At 38.3% G+C, this 23,563-nt stretch overlaps 1 protein-coding gene across 1 annotated transcript in view; it reads left to right on the top strand.

Moving 5' to 3' along the window:
- The window catches only part of sntb1 (syntrophin, basic 1), a 54,896-nt gene that overhangs the window by 17,009 nt on the left and 14,324 nt on the right, over positions 1 to 23,563 (top strand). Inside the window, exons 3-7 of the mRNA XM_028470690.1 lie at positions 11,223 to 11,490; positions 17,196 to 17,313; positions 17,470 to 17,559; positions 20,858 to 20,994; positions 21,108 to 21,304. Of these exons, the coding sequence (XP_028326491.1) occupies positions 11,223 to 11,490; positions 17,196 to 17,313; positions 17,470 to 17,559; positions 20,858 to 20,994; positions 21,108 to 21,304 (810 nt within the window). The remainder of the gene's footprint in view (positions 1 to 11,222; positions 11,491 to 17,195; positions 17,314 to 17,469; positions 17,560 to 20,857; positions 20,995 to 21,107; positions 21,305 to 23,563) is intronic.

Below are 23,563 nucleotides of genomic sequence, written 5' to 3' on the forward strand. Positions count from 1 at the left end.
TTAAATCAAAATAAAATACAAATTTTAAAGCACAGATTACAACAATAAAGCAAACAAATCTGTGGCTTTACCTCTTCAACATATCTAACTTCACGTTTCATGAAACATGTAAACATGTGGACTGCACTTCTTAAACACTTAACAGGACTGGATTAGAAAATTGTGTTTCATGATATCGCGATAATATCGCAAATGCAATTCATTGTTCAGCCCTAATCCCACACCAGTCGGTCTTTACACTCTAAACTTAATCTTTACCTTTTCCTTATTTATCTTCTCTCTAAACCTTTGAACAGTTCTCTCGACTATACTATACTTATATTTCTGACATTCAACATGTCTGACATTGTGTTCTATCTCAAATGAATATGATTTCACTAAAAATTAATCTGTTCATTAGTGTTTAAAAAAAAAAACACTCAATGAAAATGTTCTACCTTTAGGGTTTTAATGATTATTACACAACAGCAATTTTGTTCTGAAAGGATTAAAAAAGGGCCTGCTGTTTCTGTCTTTTTATCTATGTCAAGTTATTAAACACAACTGCTAATGTGTATATTTGGCAAGAAAAAGTGTTTGCAACTGAGGTTGAATATTTGATTTAAACTGTCCATCAAGGCAGCATTTGAGTGCTTAGAATTGGATTCCAGGACATTCTGTAAAGTTGCTTTGTGCTAGAAATAAAAAGATACATGTAGATTGTGTTTTTTATTTTTGATCTTTCCACCATTTTTCTCTGGTTTTCTTTCTTTCTATCATCTACTAGAATTAAATGTACTGCTGTCATTCCCAAGGGCTATTTCAACTGTCTGCAGCAAATGAATGAAACTGTTATTGAGCCTACAATTATTGTTTCTACTTGTGGATAATACTACAATGATTCACAAACATACTGCATTAGAGGTGAAATTGTGAAGTAGCCCATCTCTGCTGAAAGACTCAGGCTGAGGAATGTGAATGAAAAAATGTGTTTGTGTGCAAATGTGTGTGTAATGCTCAGTGGTATAGTGGGGTGACCAGTAACCGAAGGGTTGGGGATTCGAAATCCCGCTCCCGTGTCCTTGGGCAAGGCACTTTACCCAAATTGCCTTGTATGGATGGGTATGAATTGTGTATGAATGTTGGTGGAGGTCAGAGGGGCCTTAGGCACAAAATGGTTGCCAAGCTTTTGTCAGTATGCCCCAGGGCAGCTGTGGCTACATTGTAGCTTACTACCACTGGTATAACTGATGTGAGTGACTGGTGTCATCATTATTATTATTATTATTATAAAAGCCACTTAAGTTTAATTTTCCCATATTTAGTCTGAGAAGCAAAAAACTGGGCTGAATAATCCATCCATCCATTTTCTGACCTGCTTTTGTCCTATTTCAGGGTCTAAACTGAATAATAAAACTGTATAGAAGAAAGATGGAGTATAGAATAAAAAAAAACGATGATCTTCGTTTGGATTTTTTTTTTTTGGTTTCTATAACAGCAAAATCAGCTCATAACCTAGTTTCAGATGAAGTATGAGTATCAGCATGAGCCTGATCATCTCCACATCCTGCTCATGCTATTGGGGCTATTGTGCAAAGTAGTGGGCTTAGTTTGTTGCTGAAGGAATAGAAACACAACCCAGGGGACATATGCACACTCACACAGTGTAATGATCATGCACCTCTCCACCACAGATGCTTTCATTTATTTTTCTGAACTCTGTTTCATAAAAGTTCACAAACAACAAATTATTCACTAAATAGTCTCTAAAGGCTTTAACAGGAGTTTCTCTCTCTCTCTTTTTTTTTTAGTACTTTCTTCTCTTAAATTCTTCTTCTACAACAAATAAACTTCAAAGGAAGCCAAAGATATAATATTCTAATTCTGTCCATTATTGAGCACATTGCATTTCAAAGCAAAAAGCCATCCACTGACTTTAGCTGAATGCTAGTTTGAGGTCACATGTTGTGAAACTAGAAAACTCTTCAAGGTAGGTGTTGATCAAAAAAGAAAAGTGACTGGGCATTTGTTGTTGGAGAAAGGACTTCTCGGAATGCTGAAACTAAAATGACAACACTTGACACTTTGGTTGGTGTGAGTTCAGCGTCTAGGATCACAAACAATACAATTACAATAGCTACTGGATGTGTTGTGTGTTCCTGCTCATTACTTTGTTGTTCCACACTACAGTTTTCAGCCGATCAAATTTCAAATCAATTTCAAATGAAATGTAATTCCGTTTCAGTAATACTAATTTAAAATGAAAGAGCTTATATTGGACTTGTGTGGGAGTCACTCTCCTGCCTAACTGTCACTTAATAAACATATCAAGTAGCCGCTCACCTTTCCCGTTAAAGCAACGAAAGCAAGGTGATTGATTTACTGCATGTTATGACCATAAATTCAGAATAAATTCCCATAAGCATCAATAATTACGTCAGGCTGTACATCAGTAAGAACACTGTCTGTTTCTTGATGAAGGTTTGAATGTGAAGTTTTCCCTTGAGAGCAGGAATGTAAATGTCACACACTGAAAGTTTGAGTCACAGTTTGCAGTTTGGCTCGTATTCTCTTACTGAAGCTGTCGCACAGTTGCTTATTCACTTGGGGCTCTATTCTCCCATGCACGTAACTCAGAAAAGCCGCGTAGCAGCGTTGTTTTTGGTTGTGACTTATTCTGCCTTTGCACTTAAAGCTGCAGTCTGTACGTTCTCTTGGTGTCATTTGGTCAAAAATCCATAATCACCTTTGAGTAATTCAAAGTGTTCTGAGTGGATAGTGGAAATGTTCAGCTTCTCCTGGCTCTATATTTGAGCTTCTGAAAAATGCTGGAGTGTGACGTGACTTTTCAGTCAATCAGAGATCTTTTTACAAACACTGCTCCATAAGCTATTGAAGCTGTCCGACTAAATTCGATGCGCATTCAGGCCCGATGTTGTAAAGTACAATGGCGGACATTCCAGCAGGAGAAGTCCCCATTGCTGCGTTAGGCACAACGGTTAACACCAGAAAATGGATGGATGGATCGACGTTGTAAAGTAACAGTCTACAGTCCCAAACATACTCGGGTGGAACAGACCCAACGGAGACCCGCACGGACCTCCATGACTGCGCAGGGTCCACCCCACATACTGGTTTCAGAGGGAGAGTGAGAACAGATGGTGTAAGTGAAAACATATCCAAGGTGGAGAGAACAGAAGCAATTCATTTGCAGTCTTGATGTGCAAGTGATGAGGGACAGTACAGTAACTACAGAGTGATGCGTGCATTCGTGCCAGAGTTTCTTTCTAAAACACCAGAAAACTCTACAGTAACACAACATAAAGTCCCTACATTTGTCACTATTCTCTATTGAGAAAAAAGTCACTAAGAGCTGCACAGTTTACAAGGATACCTGTAAGGGACGATCGGTTAAGGGCCCTATATAATCCATTTTATTTTTTTCTAAATTCCGTTTTTTCCGCATTAATTTTTTATAGAAAAAAATTAGTTTTTAACTCCTGTGAGGAAACAAAATAAATACTAATAAAAAAGAAAACATAATTTAACAAAAATATATGTCAAAAATAAAAATGTAATGTAAAATAATGAGTAAGATACAGTTAAAAGGTAGATATAAGTTGTACTGACATGGATTATTCTGACTAACCTTTTTAATTATTTATGTCATATAAAGATAAAGATGTATAGAACAGCATTAATGTCATCCACTTTCCCCTCAGGGATCAATGGTTTACTGAGTCTAAGCAGGTTTATTGATTAACTTTTGATCAACTTAAATTAACCTAATTTAAGTGATGCTGATGATGTCATTCCAGACCGTGATGATTACACAAAAACAAATGGAGACAAGGATGCATCAGTGTTTTCACCACTCGAGGCCAGAATATTTTTCAGTATCTGAATTCCCTACGATGTTTCAGACTCTACAATCCCTGACATCGATGGTCTTGTCCACAACAGACAACTATATCCACAGATTTGCTGTAGCACTGATGAAATGTTGATCAAACACTCTGAGCAGGTGAAACTGCCCCAGGTTTATGAACAGGGAGGGCAGGATGGGTATGGTTTTTTTCTATACAAGTCTCCCGATTCTACATACTGCAGCTTTAAGTTTGTCACTGTGTATACCTTCATCCCAGTTACGCACTCTGTGTCGACCTAATGCAGTATCAATAGTTGACTCCTGGACCATATTCAGAATTTCTCTCTGACTTTCTCACTGATCTGGCGCTAAGCACCGATAAAGCTATCATAGTAGGCTTTAACATTCTTTAAAGTTTGGACGCACCTTTTTTTTTTTTTTTAGAGAGCAGATGGAGCGGGGGGGGGGTTACAGCATAGCCATGCATGCTGATGAATAGTTGACTTATCAGGTGCGTTCACTTGCGTTGGGTCGATTTACGCAGTGGGCGTTTCAGGAGCCTGAATCGAAGAAAATGCACAGAAGATACTTAAGTGTATCCCAGAGAATAGAGCCCTAAAAGATTAGAAGAAAAGTGAAACACATTTTTTATTTTTTTTTTTACTTTCTTCATGCTGTTGTTTCTGATATAGGCAGCCCTATTGAGATTAACCTTTGTTGTGGTTTTTTACATTTTTTCATCATTTGAACTGACATTTCAGCTACACGCAAAGACATCTTTTGTTGCAGAAGTCTTTGATACTAAAAGTTAGCAAAACATATATTTTTGAGTCAGTGTTTCAGGCTTACTTTTTTAAAGAAAGTAAATATAATAAATGCTACAGAGAATTTTAACGTTAGACACAAGTCCATCTCTTGACCTTCAAAAACTGTTCGAGGCAGCCAGGATCAGGCAAAACTCCCTTAACAATGCTGAAAAGCTGACTGTGATGGATTAAAACTGACTTTGGACTCACTGTTTTTGCTTAAGATTTTTTTTTAAACCATTTCTTTTAAAAGGATCAGGCAGAAGGTGTTTGTGTTCGTGAGAGGATTGCTTTTCTCACATCTATTTAACATTTTAAAATCTTCACATTTAAATCCTATACTGTGCCGTGTGTGACTTTAGCCTCAGAAATGCACGATTCTTTACCAAAGAAAGCTGAAATGTAAGGTATTTCATCATTCCAATCTGAATGGTTGCATTATACAGAATGCATCCATCTTTTTACAACCTTTATCATATCGGACTGTAAGGGCTGTTCTGCTGTGTGTCCTCTCTGTATTATGTCAGCAGCCCATCATTCATCCTATACAGGCTGATGGTTAGGATTGTTACACCATCTCACAGAGCTTCTTTATAGATGATCTCAAAGACACTTCTGTTGCTGGATTACAAACACCACCAGTCGTTTGCAGATTATACAGGGCTCTACAGTCGGATATGCCAATTAACCATCCAGGCCATGGCGAGGATTCAGGACAAAAAAAAGAAAGCCGATCGCCCACTTTATTTCTACCTTTCCTTCCCTGCTTGTCATTACTTTCACTGTTTGCTTGTGTGACTGTTAGGAATCGGATTACATTAAAAGTACATAATTTCCGGACTATAAGACGCTACTTTTTTTCAAGCTTCATGCCGCAAAATTTTTTAGCTTAGTCACATTAGACCAGGTGGACTAATGAAACTGTTAATGTTAAATCATTCTGATCAGTTATTTTGTCATGCACACACCCTCATTCTGGCAACGACATGGAGAAATGTTGTCAGGCAGAGAGAGAGAGAGACAGCGCTGTGGCAGCCTGTGTAAAGTAAGTCAGCCAGTTTGTAATAGAATAGGGATGTAACGATTAATTGTAAGGCACTTAAAAATCGATTCATAGGTATCACGGTTGATATCGATTTTCTGAAAATTGAATCGCATTACTTTTTTTCCTTTTTTTAACCAGCAGAGGGCGCTATCCACAAGTGTAGGCGGCGGGCGGAGTCTGCTAATACTTTCTTTCTGGCCGCCTTCTACTCTTAAATATGTTAATAAATGATTCATTGCCCCTTTAGCACCGAAAGAATATCTGTAATATTACTTGAATATCTGTAAAAGTCACGTTTTTCTATTAGCTCTGTCTGCTAGCATAGCTTCTCTTCTTCACTGCAAGAATTTCTGCATGCCAACCGACCACTGGGTTACCAGCGCCCTCTGCTGGTCCAAACAAATATGACGTAAATCAGTGTTATCACGTTTTTTTTTTTTTTAAGTCCAATTGTTAAGGCACAAAATACATTTTCAGTTGCACTTTTAAAAGAAAAAGAACTATTATGCAGTTTTGCATTGTTTATTATAGAACCAGAATTTAAATGAATAGGCTTCATTTTCATTTGTATTATTCCTTTATTTATTTCATTCAAGATTTATTTTTAGGTAAATTGCATTGTTTTGAATAGTTTATCAAGGGATTATTTTGACAATGAAATATAAAAGGAAAATAATACAGTATTTTCTAGTTTTTTTCCCAAAAAAAAAATTTGTCTACAGTCCCATTTTGTAAAATAAATCGTGAGAGAATCGTATCGTGAACCCAGTATCGTGAATCGAATCGTATCGGGAGTTGAGTGAATCGTTACATCCCTATAATAGAATGAAACAAACAGCATGAAGTTGTTAAATCACCGCATTAGTCTTGTTCAGGAGACTCTGAGGCTGATGGAGAAGCTTACGTAAAGGAGGACAGACAGATGGAGACGGAGCGGAGATGTATGTTGGGCAGGCTGTTCTGATCTTCACTCCGTCTACAGTAAAAGGCAGCCAGTATGTAATAGAAGGAAATGATAAACAGCATAAAGTTGATAATTCACCACGTGGGGTTTGTTCAGAACGATCGCATCCGTATTCTGACTCAGAGTTGAGAATCGGCGTGATCGCTCCGCAGTAATTCACGTTAAGAAGAGCGGAGGGAGCGTTGTATAAGTCTGAATCCAGCAAAAAGTGACCATAAAAAGCTGTAAATGGACTGATATGAAGACGTGGGGCAGTGAGGAGAATAGTTTGTGTGTAGAAGCAAACTTATCAGTTGAAACACGGAAATCTCTAATATGAGTACAGCAGCCCGCCTACCTGCCCATTTTGATTGGCTGAGTTGTTTGAAGGGCACCCTCATCAGCCAATAGAGTGCAACCTATGTTACGATGCGATCTTTGTGTAGATTTTTCTTAAAAATTTGCTAAATTATTGGAATGCGGCCAATAAAGTGGTGCGCTTTATAGTCCGGAAATTACGGTACTTAACAGATTTTGAGAGAACCATAAAACTTTGAAGCGGTCCTTATCAATATTAAAATCCCTATCTCTCATCTTTGGCAACATTTTTTTACAAATTCACATCTCAGTTTGTAATTTACCAATATTTATGCAATTTTACTTGATTATGTGGGGTTGGTTCCTCAAGTACCTCAGGACCTTCATCTGTATCGGATCCAGATTGAGCAATTCATTGCATATTTTTGAAAAAACAGGTGTGTCCATATATTTGGACATACTGCTTTGGACACTCAGCCACTTGGCCCCCAGGAATCGCGTCATCGTCAAACAAGATGACCGCATCTACAGACGGTGGAAACGCTGCTCCTCAGTTGCCGTCAGAGAAAGACATTTTACTGCTAAACACCAACAAAGAAATTACCAAATTACGGGAAGAAATTCGTCGCCTTTCTAGCGAGCTAAAAAAGAAAGATGGACTACTCACCAAGTATATGGACACGGTCATTAAACAGTCAATACCACTGTTGTCCTTCCTCCATAGCACTATATGTGACAACGATACAGTTCCCTGGGAGAATTTGAGCTCAAGACTGTCTTGTTCCACATCATGCCAGCCATCGTGGGCCGAGGTTGTCCTCCAAAGATTAGAGAATAAGAGGGAAAATGGCGTCCCCCTTCCACTTACTCTCCATAATCGCTTTGAAGCACTTTTGTATTAAACAAACTCAGTCCAATTAAGAAACAACCTCCAGGAATACGCCCTCCACCACCGCTTGGATTAAATTCCCACCGGTCCAAATCATCTGCAGCCCGTCGTAAACTCCTTAGAGCAGCCGTCCAGAGGCATTCTAGCGCCACGCACACAGCCATGGACAAGCACCGCCCTACTCCACCTGTTGCTGAACCGCTTCAATGCCAGCTGATAATGGTGGATTCCACACAGACATCAGGGACCTCCTCGCCGTTAGACGCAGTGCCACTTCAGCGCTGAAGAGCGGCGATAACGAAAACTTCTCTGCAGCCTTCAGCGACCTGAACATTATCAGACACTCCTGCACAGCTGCCCCAATGCCAGCCAACTCCGGTGACGGAGGCTTCGCTGCAGCCAGCGATGACCGCCTGCCGCCGGATGCTCCTGGTCAGTGTATCAAGCCTACACACCTTCCCAGCTCTCTTTCCCCCACCATCACTCAATATTGGGGACTCAATAACTAAGAACATTAGATTCACACACTGTATCCCATGTGCTACAGTTCACACTATCACACTTAATCAAATGCTACCCACACTGCCAGCAAGTGTTACTAATATAGTGTTTCAGCATGTAGGGATGAACAATATCACCCGAGATGAATCGATACAGACCATGAGCGAGTTTAACCTTCTCTTTAACGGTTTGAAGACGTGGGAAATCAGTATTCATCTCTGGTCCTCTTCCTACACTAAACCGAGGTATAGAACGCTTCAGCTGTCTCTTACAGCAGCACAACTTCTTACAATCCTGCTGCAAACTCCATAATTTTACGTTTATTTTAACTACCTCAGTGCCATTGACGAGATAACTCGTCATTTCAAATCCAAACGCTCAGTGCCATTGATGAGATAACTGTGCCCTGAAGATGGCAGCAGTGCACCTTTAGATGAGAGATTAGCCACTGATGCTACCCAGCAAAGCAGGAAGAAGCAGGAAAAAGGGAGAAAATGGCGCTACAGACCTCCGTAATATCTCTAAAATCAGGAATATCTTAACCCAGAGTGACGCTGAAAAACTAATCCATGCATTTGTTACATTTAGACTATAATATTGTAACTCTCTACTGTCAGGATGTCCCAGTAATTCACTAAAAAGTCTCCAGTTAATTCAGAATGCTGCAGCCAGAATACTAACAGGTACAAATGGGAGAGAGCATATTTCTCCAGTGTTGGCTTCCCTTCATTGGCTTCCTGTAAAATCTAGAATAGAGTTTAAAATCCTCCTCTTAGCATACAAAGCTCTACATGATCAAGTTCCTGTATATCTTAAAAGACCTGTTAGTTCCTTATTGTCCAGGCAGAACTCTCCACTCTCAGTTTGCTGGTCTACTGGAAGTTCCAAACATGTCTAGAAGTAGAACAGGAGGCAGAGTGTTCAGCTACCAGGCTCCTCACCTTTGGAACCAGCTCCCAGTCTTAGTACGGGAGGCTGCTACTCTCTCCACCTTTAAGGCTAAACTCAAAACCTACTTATTTGCTAAAGCGTATACCATATAATAGCGTTAACCTAACCACTAGGAACAAAGCCCTAAACCTAACAAAATTGGGAACTAAAAACTAAGATTATATAGTAGAACACCAACACTATATTCAAACACAATCGACCATCTACACATAGCTCTAATGGGTTGCAATGGGTGAAGTCCCGTCAGACAAAGTTGTGCCGGGTTGTAACCAAACCCCCACTTCTGAACCTTGTTGTATACCCATTACACTGCTCACACTGCTTACACACCATTTACACTGATGTCCACCCCATACTTATTCTCATTCCACTGTATTCTTGTATCATGTTTTTCTGCAGACTGTGCCTTCTCTCCTCGCCCTCCTCTCTCCTTTCTTTTTTTCAGGTGTCTTGAAGCTGGAGTTGATAGTTCCTGATCTTTGGTTCACAGCTCAACTGGTGTCTTGACACTGGAGCTGGCAGTTCCTGATCAATGGTTCGTGGCTCAACTAGTCTGGGACACTCGGATGGTCTATCTCTCTATCCTGTTCTGTTCTTCCTCCTGTTTACTAACCCCAACCAGTCGAGGCAGATGGCTGCCACCTCTGAACCTGGTCTGGCTGGAGATTTATTCCTGTTAAAAGAATTTTTTTTAAAAGGGAGTTTTTTCTTCCCATTGTCATTATGCTTGTTCATGTGGATTTGTTTTTTTTTTCCCCTTTTGACTACAAATTTTATATTTTGAAAGCGCTTTGAGATGACTTTTGTTGTAATTTTCGCTATATAAATAAAGCTGAATTGAATTACAGTATATCGTTATTATTGGAGATTGAAATTTATTCCAAGCTTTTAAAGTGTGAATGATCATGGCACCACGATCAGGATCATTGATCCAGATAACTGCCAATATCTGGCAAACAGGATATTTGGTGCTTGGCAGAGGTTTGTGCTCTCTGAGTGACCTTGTTATTACATGCTCTTCCTCCACTTTCATATCTACGGATATGAAGAGTTTGAAATGGTTATCAAGCATCTATGGAATTGTGTTGAACTTGTTCAAGTTTTATGTCTGTGCTGCTTAAATGTTTCTCTCCTTGCCTGTATCTGCATTCTGCACAAATGTGATGGGAATCTTTCCTTTCCTTCAAATACATTCTGTGTCGAATTGATGCTGGCTCTGCCTGAGTTGAAGCTCATGTGGCTTTTTAGCTCCTTAATAGGAACTACTTAAACTTCATGTCATGGCGGCCGTTGAGGATCCGAATCTTTCTTTCTATATTCTTCACATACAAAATGAAAACAGCAAGTACCAAACCAATTTGATCATCTCTCTGACAGAACTTGCATTAACTATGGAATTGGGTCCTTTTCTTAAATTAACTAAATATTTAATATATGTAGGGTTTTCTTTTTTCTTTCCTTTTGTGTGGACAAATAGGAAACACTGGAAGGTTTTCATAATCTGCCTACACATACTCACACACACACTCTCGAGTCCTCACACCAGCTGAAGCATCATTAAAGCACAAAGCTGAAACTGGGAAGGACTTCTCCTGCTTGTTCTGCTTCCGCCTCATGACAGTTTGTAACATTTACTACACAACTCAGCTTTATAATTATGTATATTGTGGCTGCAACAAGAACAACTCAGACACATTTATTTTTTCCACTTGCTCGAATCCATTCAGATCTTACACGGGAGACGGACATGTGGTGAGATGATCAGAGTTTCATTGGCCTTTGTGTCAATTGGGTTTAATATAATACTGTGCTGAAAAAAAGATAACTTAAGTGTATCACAGCATGAATTTATGTTAGTATTATTGATGATCTATAGCCTGGAGTGAACATGTCTATATTCATTTTCTCCTTTTACTTTTTAGTGAAATACATGCGTGAAGCCACACCGTACGTGAAAAAGGGCTCCCCAGTTTCAGAGATCAGCTGGGAGACACCACCTCCTGAGTCACCTCGCCTCAACAGCAGCCCTCACATCACCTCTTCCTCCTCCTCTTCCTCATCTTTCTCCTCACTTGACCCTCCAAGCCCTTCCACCCAGTCCTTTCTGTCTGTAAGCGGAGACCGGAGGTGCATACCATTGAGGATGTGTTACGTAACACGAGCCATGACCACACCAGACCCAGAGAACAGGTAACGAATGCAAACATTCAATGGAAGAACTAGGGAATTTCAGTTGTTTTCCAGAATATAGGGTTCTAATAAGAAAAAAAAAATAGATGGTTGATTTAATTAGTGGAAGGTTGCGACAGACTAAGATCAAGACTATATTGTCATATTTTAAAGCTACAACATTGGAAGTGGACACTTTTTCAGACATCAAGCTACTTGTTTGATTGTTTTACAATGACAGTGGAAGAGAACAGGACTAAAATGTCATCATTCAAAAGATTTGTAACAGGGATGTCCAGAAGCGCAGGCTGCAAGCGGAATTGCCTACTACTCTCTTTCTGGCTACCTTCTACTTTTAAACATGTTCATAAATGATTCCTTACCATTTTAGCACCAAAAGAATATCTGTAATATTACGTGAATATCTGTAAAAGTCAGGTTTTTCTATTAGCTCTGTCTGCTAGCGCATAGCATCTCTTCTTCACTGCGCAGAATAGCTGCAACCCAACCGAACACTGGGTTACCAGCGCCCTCTGCTGGTCGAAACAAAAATCTGGTGGCTGCAACTGAATGAAAACAGTTATTCTCTCTAAACATTTCCCCAATAATATAATAAATCTTAACATTCACAACATTGCTTAATTCAACTAAATTAAATAAACATTATCTTTAAGAAAGATTCAACAAAGACAAGAGTCGCTGGTAAGAATAATTTACAAACCAAATTTGAAAAAAAGTAGATGTTGATGGGGTTTTTAATTCTTCTCTATGGAATTGAAAGGCTGCAATAATTAGCCGACATAATCGATAATGTTGACAACAAAAATTTGTCCACGAGGATTTTATAGCGTCGACACATCGTTTTTTATTCATGTAAATAAATTATAAAATCCAACCCGCGGCCGCTTCCTGCTTTCTTTCTGCTACAGTACCTTACATTGACCGCTAGAGGTGCTAGTGTTAGTGGGGATAGTGTTGCCCAACTAACTTTGTGCAAGTAAACAGCGAAGAAAAATGGCGGAGAGAGGAAAACACTGGAAAGCTAAACGCAACCTAAAGTTTCTAAAGCTTCAGAAATTTTCACCTTAAACAAATCGGTGAAAAACTTTAAGTGTAAACCCTGAACTTCAGGTCTTAGTCATTAAAGCATAACGGAGATACAGAGACATCGAAACAGAAACAGCTGAGCCCCAGTTTGTATGCGGACAGAGAGAGGAGTGACATCTCTGTCGGTGATATTTCACCAATTTTTCATTTCTAATGACATGTAAATATGTTTGTTAGCAAACAGTCTGTGATTGAAATAGGTATTAATTAATAATAGGTATTATTAGGTCTGTGTGTATGTCTGAAATCATGTTTAACTAACTGTACTCATCAGTTAGTTAGTGACGTACCCACTTTAAAACATGTTCTTCTGCTGTTTATTGTTTATTCTGAACAGTAAACCTCTTTAATTTATTATCAACTATGTGATATGGATAACACTGATTAGACATTTCTTAACTTGAAAGTATTCTTTCACAAGAATGTGTTATTATTCATTACCAAAATAATTGTTAGTAGCAGCTTTACATTTTTCAAACATTCATGATCAATATCATCATGAGTTAAAAGTCCCCCGGCGCCCCTCGTCGCGCAATGATTTCTCGCCACAAGTTTTTGCCTTCTACTTTTTTTTTAGCCTATTACTTTGTTTTTGGACATCACTGTTTGTAACTTTACTTTTTCTGTGCCTTCTATCCCAGTTTTCTCGTCTTCATCTCTCTTACTCTGCTGGTTCGTCTTGTAATATAATGTCAGTTTTTTTGTTGCTTTTGACAGTTTTTCAGATTTTTAACTTGTTTGTGTTTTCAGCCCCCTTTTTTCTAGCTCCTGGCTCTTTTCTCACTTTCTTTTTGCCTGTCATCTAAATTTGCGTTGCCAGCTTTGTTTGGTTATCCTTCTCATGTCTAAACCAATGCAAGCTCAAACCCTCCTTTTCTTTTGATTTTTTTTTTTTTTTGCCCCTCTTTTGATTCTACTTTTACTTTTTCACAACAAACAATTGTTAGCGAGGTTCATTCTTCATGTCCCTCCATATTAATGCTTTTCACATAAACATGAAGGAACTCTACAAACTGCAGGTGACATAAAAGTCTAGTTGCTAAAAAAAAAATGTATTCCTCTTGACAAGTTTGAACATAAACCGACGGGTTCTAACACAGAAACATTACAACAACAGGGAAACCTTTGCTATTACATGATAGAGCTAACGCAACAACATCAAACAGTGAGTTCTTTATATTCACTATTTTGTAGCCACTGTATGTTGTGCAAACGAAGGTCAACTTTTCATCTATGTGTGCACACACGCATGACTATAGGAATTATTGTAGCAGCTCGTTACTTGATTATAAAAAGGACTTCGTCAAGTTAGTAAAACAATGTGGTTCTCGATGTGACGCACTTTTAAAGTGATGTGATATAAGGCACAACTGTAGCTTAAGCTTTATGGGTCCTTGTTGCCTTTAGCTTCAGGGCTGCTGTCTACTTTACAAGATGGAGATTGAGTTTTGGCTACAAGAGAAAATGGAATGGTGATGGGAGAAAAGAGATTGTTTTTTTCAACCATTTTGTGACTTTCTCTGTAAAAGTAAATGACAAATCTTGTTGATGTATTAAACCCCTTAAAGAGCCTCACAGGTTTGAACATTCACAGTGGGTGGTTCAACCGTGACTTTATTGCTGTACCTGCTACACATGAGGACTGAATTTTACATTGATAATAATGTAAAATTATTATCAATGGATAAAACCAGATGATTGATTTACAGAAATGTATCAAATCAAAGCCAAATGTGCTTCATGTGGGAAAGTTTTATGAGTTTTTTTTTCATCATTCTGTGTTACCAGGTCAATCTGCTCTTTGACCCACCCAGTAAATGTTTGGTGAATGTTTACTTTAAACTCCAAGGTTAGTATATAGTCTGAAGTTTGTTCCTTGAAAGTTTGAAAAGGTGTTTATTTAGACACCTCTAACCTCTGCTCACCCTGTAAAAAGTGTAATGTGGAGGTGAATAACTACAGACCCCCCAAACTATCCTGGCCAATAACAATGCTTGCTTTTTCTTATTACCTCCCCCAAGGATTTGAGGTAATATCATCAGTGTTTATTTATTTTTTTGTTTGTGTGACTTTTAGCAGGATTAGGTCAAAAGGAGTTTGATGAAATTTCAAGACAGACTTTACACCATGGAAGATTCCATTAGAATTTGGAGGGGGTCTGGAACAATACACTGATTTTGGATGATCCCTATCTTTCATCATTGGCAAAATTTCAAAAACAAATATCTCGGTTTGTAATTGGCAGATCTTTATGAAATTTGACTCAGTTATGTTGGGTTGATTCTTCATTTACACCATGGAGTTTCATCTGGATTGGCTTTGGATTGCGCGTTTCATCGCAATCTTACAAAAAAAATGGCAGTGCCCATACATTTGGACATAGTGTGTCTTTATTAATGGGGATATACATCTTCCATGCCTTTAAGTGTGAATGATTATGTTATCATGATCCAGATAATGACCAATATCTGTTTGTTGGGGGTTTGTGCTCTCTGAGTGCTCTTGTTTTGATATGAAAATGATGAGAAATTATTCAAATGATCCTCAATGAGTGACAACAACTCTTGATGATAATCTTTTTCTAGACAATGCACCGTTTCAACTCTCTCAGGGTTTTCTTTTCATGTCCTCTAAGTGTTTGGTTAATCATTATTTCCCTTTTTCTTCCTCTTTCTTGTTATTTGAACCAACTGCAATTGTTTTTATTTGCCATTATTAAAGCCAGACATTCTATCGTCACAGTATTAATTGGTTAAACAGTAACCTTTTTATAATCACAAACGTGCGTTAAAGTCAGTGCATAACGCTGTGCTGTTTACACAGAAGGTGTGTCTGTATTAGGAAAAACTTTTCCCAAGACCTTCATAAAGAATTTACTGTGTGATGAAGTCATTTATGTGTTAACCATCGTAGTGGAAAAGTCCAAAATATTTATGAAGCAAAGCAGCAACACGGAGGCCACCATGGCTCATGTGGAGTGTCGTCTGTTTTCGGAGCTCGGTTGATCATTTTTAACTATCTTTTCTGTTCGCCCAAAGTGTGGCACTGAACTTCAACTTGTTCCAATGAAGAATTAGCTCTTTGCATGGTGTCTCAGTCACTATCAGAGTGTGTGGATGTGTAATTTTGGCTGACAATGTTAAGTGCTTAAGAACTAAGTACATGTCATATTTTTTTATGCATTTAGTATTTTTTTCCCTTTAAAAACCCAATGCATTTTGATAATAGATCCTCTCTTATGGCACAAATGTGATAGTAGTAACAAGTCACACACTTAGGAATTGAACAGAACTACCAAGCATGCATATTTGGTATACATAATAACATTCCTATGAGGATTACTGTCTTTTGATCAAGCAGCAGCAGCAGACTTATGTAACTCCATTCTTCAGACACATAGCGGTCATCTGAGTGTCCTCTGTGTCTGCACCATGCATGCAGAGCAATAGATACCTTCTCAAGTCACTCTTCCCTCTGACCAGAAAACACTGCGTAAGTTAGCATGCAGCTCGCGGCAGTAAAAACCCTGGTAAAAACACACTCCAGCCTAAAAGAATCTCCTCCAAGCTCACATCTATGCCAGGAGTTTTTTCCCCCATCTGCGCTCCCCTAGTTTGCCCTCAATCAACTTGTCTTTTACAGGCACCACTTCTATTTTTAACCCAGAGTAACACCTGGAGCTAAGCTGCTACAGATCCTCAGAGCCGAGGGTTTGCAGAGGAGCAAATTCATCACATTCACTAGGGCTTTTCCATGTCTCATGTGTGTGAGAAAAGGGAGTGAAAATGCAAATAGTCCCCAACTTAAGGACATAGATATGGTTCATTTTCAAGAGTATGTATCTTAAACAGTTTGCCATTGTATATTAATAGCGTGGAAACGTGGATATAATAAATTAAGTACAATATGTAAGAGAAGAACTAGAGTTACAGAAAGTTCTGCTTTTTTACTTTTTGTACTAGGATTTTAATAAGAAGGTACCTAACGAAATAATCACCCCAGGTTTTGTCAAAACGAGTTCTATCCCTACCATCTTGAATTTTATTACATCAAAATTGATCAGATCAGGCGTTGGTTTTTCTGACCTTTACCTGCAAAGTTTTGGTGAGTCTCTGCAAACTTCGTAACTGTGAGTTTCCTCAAGGTCTGAGAATTTTGAACTTTGGGCGCACTGGTTGTTAGAAGAGGTTTAAAAAAACAGAATAAATAAACTGTGTCCTTAATCCTGTGCATCTCTTTGACTGTAACTTCTAAGTTCACTTAATAAATATTCTCTTTTTAGACCTTTCCCTGTAAACTCCATGGCCGGTTGTGTGTTGACACCGGTAGTTTCAGACTTTGTTGTTTGACATCAACAAACATCTCACTTTCAATGACGATTAATCCTCTATTAATCCATATCTGATGCTTGAGTTGACCTTAAATATTACCTTGACAGTGTCTGCACGAAGCTTCAATACATTGAATTGCTGCCATGTAATTGGCTGATTAGCTATTCTGCTAAACAAGAATCTATACAGGTGTGCCTAAAAATGACTTGTGTTTGAGGTTATGAATTTAACACGTTGAAGTACAGAGCATTTAAAATTATACTACCCATTCTCCCATTGCTCTTCCAGACAACTGGAGCTGCACTCTCCTGATGCCAGACACACTGTGGTGATGCGTTGCCCAGACCAGCCATCTGCCCTGTCCTGGTTCGCTGCCATACACTTTGTAACATCAACGCTGGCACAGGTCTTTTTTTAGTTGCATTTAATTTTCCCTGTAATTCTGTTACTGTTAGTGTTCCGTTAGATATCCCCACTGGGAATAATTCAGCTCCTCTGAACAGCTTTGAATCTGATACATCCTGAACTACTACCTCACCTCAAACTTATCATCCAACCACAGCGAGCGCTGGCAGAGGTCATCCAGAACACAGCCAGGACGGGGGTTTCTGGCGGCAAAGAGATCCGACACTTGGGATGGTTGGCTGGAAAGGTAAGTGTGTGATGTGTGGATACTTTCATTATTTATAATGGTTTTAGATTGAAAAGTAAAACCTCTTGACTTTTGTTTCTTTTATGATCAAAGAGCAAATGCCTCTTTAAACATATTGTAACTTTTTAGTGTAAATACCTAAATAGTAAGATAAGTCCTGAACTATCTGCGGTCATGGTTTCAGTTGTAGCTACATTTCTGAGGCGGGCTTTGCTGTGTGACAGATGAGTTCCGATATCTACATCAGAGATCAGCACTTAGCCTTCTACTAGTTACAATAATAATGCATAGGTTGATGTAAAGATGAAGGTGAAGATGGACGTCTGAATATCTTGGCTACACTGAAAGAGAAAATAGTTGGACCAACTTAATTGAATTGTGTCAATTGGTAGCACCTATATGAGATACGTTTTTTGAAACTGAGTTAATAAATTAGATTTACACAATTGATTTAAAGGTCTTTTATCATGATATTTTTCACGTATCTCCATTTGTTCTAAGGATCCCAACAACATAGTATTTGAGGTTTATTTTGCCAAACTTGCCTGTTTTCCAGAGTTTTAGCCTCTGAAAAGTGACTTTCTGAACAGTTCTAAAAATGGGCTGTTTTGGCGCCTGCTTATGCATATTCATGAGTAGGTGTGTCTGTAGAAGCTGACTTCACGCGATTCTCTTTTTGCTATGCACACACTTGTTATTGTTCAGCCAAAAAACTGCATATTACAGTAAAACACACGGCCATTTAAGCAGATATTGTGATTGTGAGTTTGTCTCAGCGCTCCAGGTTGTGTGTTTATCACAGGAGCAGCAGCGGAGTAATTCAGCTGCTTCAAACGCCAGAGTGTTAAGCTGCTAAGTCACTTTCTTTTCCTCCTCATCTCTATTAACTACAGGAATAGTGCATTTAAGGTGATAATCATTTGTTTTGTCCAACCGCTGCGTCGCATTGAGTCACAAACATGTCAGATCAAGTCAAAGACGATACAAGGCAATATAACGGATACTAAAAATGGAACTGCTCCCTTGGTTCTACACCGTAGCTGCCTACTGCTCCTCAGGGAGGGGTTAAATGCAGAGAATACATTTCGTGTATGTAGCTTGCATGCCTTTAGCTTCGAGAGAGTGGGCGTATATGTTCAATTTTAAGTTACGTCAATAACTCATGAAATACAATTTTTAGAGCGTTGGAATTAGTTTTTAAGACCGTAGTGACAGCTGCCATCATGTATGGTGTGGTAAAAGAGGCCGTGTGAATTAAAGGAGGTAAACTTAAGATGAATTTGGACACGTACAGAGGAGAGTTTATACAAAAAAGGATGTTAATCGTTAGTTTCCAAAGAAAGTATAAATGTTTGTGATGGAAAAGTTTTGCACTTATTGCGATTACAGGAGCACGTACGAATTCAGATATCATGAATTTGCCAATATTTGATTCCTGCTGCAGCACAATACTGTTACTTAGCAACATATTCTCATTATGTTAAAATGATGACCCTGTGCCCTCTAAATCTCATGGTGTGATTGGTGGAGGCTGAACTTCAAAGAGCAGCTTAGGATTGCACAGCAAGGCTGTAGATAAGCTCTTATTATGAGAACAGTTGTATTGTAAAAAGAAATACCAACCTTTGAATATGTGTGTGTGTGTGTGTGTGTGTGTTTGCACATATAGAGATGAATTGGTGATGTGACCCACAGCAAATGCATAAAAAGTCGACCTTCGTTTGTACAGCTTAGAGTGGCTACAAAATAGTGAATATAAAGAACTCACAGGTGCTGTTGTTAAAACCACTAAAATCACTATTTGTATTGAAAAAGCAGTGTTTTTCATCTTGTTTAAGTAGGCACTTAGGATTTTCAGTATGCACTTAAAATTTTACTACATTTGAATTTTCACAAAAGCATGGTTTCGATCATCTTTAATACCTAATTTGTCCTTTCCAAAGTCGTGTAAGTGTGCAGATGCTAATCCCAGGTGGCATTCGGTGCAAGGCAGTGTAAATCCTCAACAGAATGGCAACACATACTGTATAGACACATAATGACACACCAATTCACTCCGAGGGTTAATATACAGTGGAGAATTGATGCACTGAAATGAAAATTCTTGACCAAAAACTGAAAATGAGGAAACCAAGGCTGAAAACCAAATCACTGAAATAAATTATTATGGAATTATTAGTACCATTGCATTTATGGCTATAAATGCATACTAACTTGACTAACATTAAATTATTGCAATTGTTTAAATTAATATTATTGTTTCAAAGAACAAATCGATTTCAAAATATGAAAATGTGTATTTAGCACTGACATTCCAACAATGCACAATATAGAATAAAATAAAATACTAAATAAAATGTTTAACTTGACTCCCTTCATGGGTACATTAAATAATAATGTACAGGATTAAATGAAAATTACATTTTGTTTTAAATATAACATTAACATGACTTGTGGACCTTTGACTGTATTGTCTATGTATTTGAGCAGTCCTGCAGAATATCCCTAAAGAATAATGTTTTCCAATTATAATGTTCCTACAACTTTTCCACTCTCCATACGATACCAATATTGCATTCTTGTATATTGGCCAGTACCATTATGATTCGATGTGATAACAGTTCGAGTTGTACATTGTTTTATCACTTATTTTGTATTGTGGAATGTTAGAAAAGGCTTGATCAAGTGATATTACTCAGAGAACAAAAGTCATCATTGTGGAAAGCTGACTGGTTTATTATTAATCAATGAGTTACACAAAAATGTAACTTTTAACATAAGAATATTCTACAATTGAATAAAATAGATAAAAAGCATAAATTAGAAGACAATGAAAAATAACCATAATAAATCTGATACATGTGACTGCTTGTATCGGAGTGGTGATATTAGTGATTTTAGATGCAGGCTGATGTAATCAGAACCTCGTTTTTTAACTAATATAGGACTGACATCCAACAAGTAAACAGTGTGTAGTCATTTGTGTTGAATCTGTAATGTAAACTTTCTTTCAATATACAGTTTGTAGATCCAGGAGGACAGGAGTAGAGCACTTTAGCCTAAGTTCACAATAAGTTCAAGATGTTGTTTTTTTTTTAAACAGACTTACAACAGAAAACTGTAGAAAAAGAGGAACAACACCCACAAAAATGCAAGTGTGTGCAAAATGACATCAGTAAACTGAAATTGCTCCTACTTATTCTTGTTCCGTCCTCCATTAGCTCACACAGCGTTGTTGGCTGTAGCTGAGGGTTGATTGTAACAACCCTGTCACTTTGTTTTCTCTCTCCTGATGCAGACTGAGAGTGAGAAGCAGAACTGGAGGCCAGTATTGGTGGTGGTCACTGAGAAGGACTTGTTGCTGTTCGACAGTTTACCACGAGGCAAGGAGGCCTGGCAGAGCCCAGCACACATTTATCCACTGTTAGCTACACGGTACGTTCTCTAACGGAGCTCACAAACATTTCATCCTTTAGTTTGGTAAATTAATACTAAGCACACAAAAAAACAGATAGTCTTCCATGTGTTTAACTGTTTGTTATGTTTAGTTTGGTCCACTCTGGTCCTGATCGGGGCTCACCTCACTCCGGCACCGAGCTGTTCTTTGCCACTCGGACTGGAACACGACTCGGCATCGAGACCCACCTGTTCAGGGCAGAGACCACCAAGGACCTCACAGTGTGGACCAGGCAGATCGTTAACGGATGTCACGCTTCGGCTGAAATGATCAAAGAAGTAACCACAAGTAAGTCCAAATGTTTGTTGTGGGATAAACATTCAGAGGCAGTATGATACGAGGGCTGCTCAATTATATAAAAAATAATAATTACCATTATTTTAGTCACAAGTGAAATCACGATAATTCAAATGATTATTTGTCAACCAAAACGTGGTTTATTTTTAGTGCCAAACAATGTATTAGTATTAGTATTCGTTTTTTCTCGATTAAGTTATTTTTGTAGTTGCTGAGTGTAATCAAAATCATAATTGAATGTACAGCCTTATCATCTGATCAACTGAAACAGAAAGTCCGACTGCAGGAGGTCAGGAGCTGGTCCAGAACTGGCCGCCTATGGAAGGAGCTGTGGGAGCTCCACAGGTCACTGCAGGGGATTCTGGGATGCTTTTCACAGACGTGTTCAGGCATGGTGTAGCACAACAAATCCTGAGGGATTCACAAGCCTGCGATGGAAAGAATGCTTTAGCCTAGAGCTTAAAGCCAGTGCAATGAATGTAAAGATGCACAAACACTGACACCCTATTTCCTCCCCGTACAACACAATAAATGTGTATTTGGGATATGATTGGATGGCCATATGTAGGTGGAGAGTAAAGCACTTGTTATTTATAGACGGGAATGCTATCTGGCTGTGATTGTGTGCTGTTTGGTTGTTTGGTTGTTTTTGTCGAGGGGATTCCAGCAGAATGGCCCCTCTCCTCCTCCTCCTCCTGCACCTCACCCAACGGTGCCCTCGTCTCTCTAAAGCACAAAATGTCCTGGGAACTGTGCATCTACCCTTGGACCCTCCTCTCACTATTTAAGGTTCACTCCAGACTACACACATAGTAGACCACGTGTATTTAGCAGCACTGAATCAAAGCTGTATTTGTTGGTCTTTTTTTTTGTTTTTTGTATCTTATCTCCAGTCTGCACATTCTGACCCAGGATACGATGTTTGTAGGTTTTTCGAGGTTCAATTAGCACTCCATGCTGTCGAGTTATAATTAGATTCAGTAGGTCAAGGTAGAAAGTTGTGAAATGTTTTTTTTTTTGTTGAAGGAACATTTCATTAATCCAGTGAAACCGCTGTCTAGACGGAGGAAGTTTGTTTGGTAGAAACAGGCTGTGTCTTGACTTCAATCAATAGTTGGATTACTTTTCTTTTTTTTTTTTCATTTCGACTTTGTTATTAGAGCATTTCATTAAATGTGTGTCTGGTTTTTGAGACACTATAGACATCCATGTTATTTCAAAGGCTCTGTGTAAAAAAAAGAAGAAAAAAAAAAGGCATCTTTAGTAATTTGAGTTGGTGTCAGTGTTGTTTTGCCTTTGCACAGATCGAATCAGATTAATGAGATTATGAAACCTGTGGACAGGATCTGCCTCCATTGATTGGTAATATGAAGTAGATCAATAAGGAGAGTGTTACATTTACATCTAAAATTAACTCTTGTAATTCATGGACTTTCTGGATACACATGCAGCAGAAAAATACAAAGATATAGGTTCTGCCTTAGATTTTGTTGTTTCCTTCATTAAGGAAACAACAAAAATAGTGAATATCCTATTTTTTCCCTTTTTTGGGTTTGGACAACAGTGAGATGTTTATTTGGCAAAAACAATCTGTGAAAAAAATCCAGCATAGGAAGAAAACCATTTTTGTTTGCTTATAGCTTTCTTTGTGTTATTCTAAAATACTGAATTGTATTTAATGTAGCAGGATGTCTTTAACCTCACTGTACTCCTTTATTTACAAACCTCTCCCTAAAACAACTCTTCTGCCTCCTTTCTTACAGCTGAGATAAAGCTCTGTGTACACTCATTCATCAACAGGTCATCTATTCTAGGATATGGGCCGTGTGTGTGCTTGCCTTTTAAAAATATCTTTATTAGTATAAAAACTGGATACTTTTCCATAACCCGCAGCAATAACTACAAATATCTCAAAATCTGCTAATGGGAGCAGATATTTGATGTTTTGTTGCTTTAGCCCAGTTTGGTTTGCAGTCTGGTGCATTTGGTGTGGAGTTTGCTTGTTCTCCCTTGTGTCAGAATGGTGGTAATAGTTCTGACGTTTATTTATTTATTTGCTCTTTTGTCTGTTTGCAGGATTACATTAAAGGTACTATATGAATTTTGATGCAGTGGAAGATTCCATTACATTTTGGAGGGGATCCAGATCAATATACTGCTTCTGGTTTAGTTTGGAAAATAGAAAAATCTCTGTCTCTCATAATTGGCAACATTTTTAAAAGTTCATATCTTGGTTCTTAATTAGCTGAT

Source organism: Gouania willdenowi, chromosome 16, assembly GCF_900634775.1.
Source record: "Gouania willdenowi chromosome 16, fGouWil2.1, whole genome shotgun sequence".
NCBI classification, from domain to species: Eukaryota; Metazoa; Chordata; class Actinopteri; order Blenniiformes; family Gobiesocidae; genus Gouania; species Gouania willdenowi.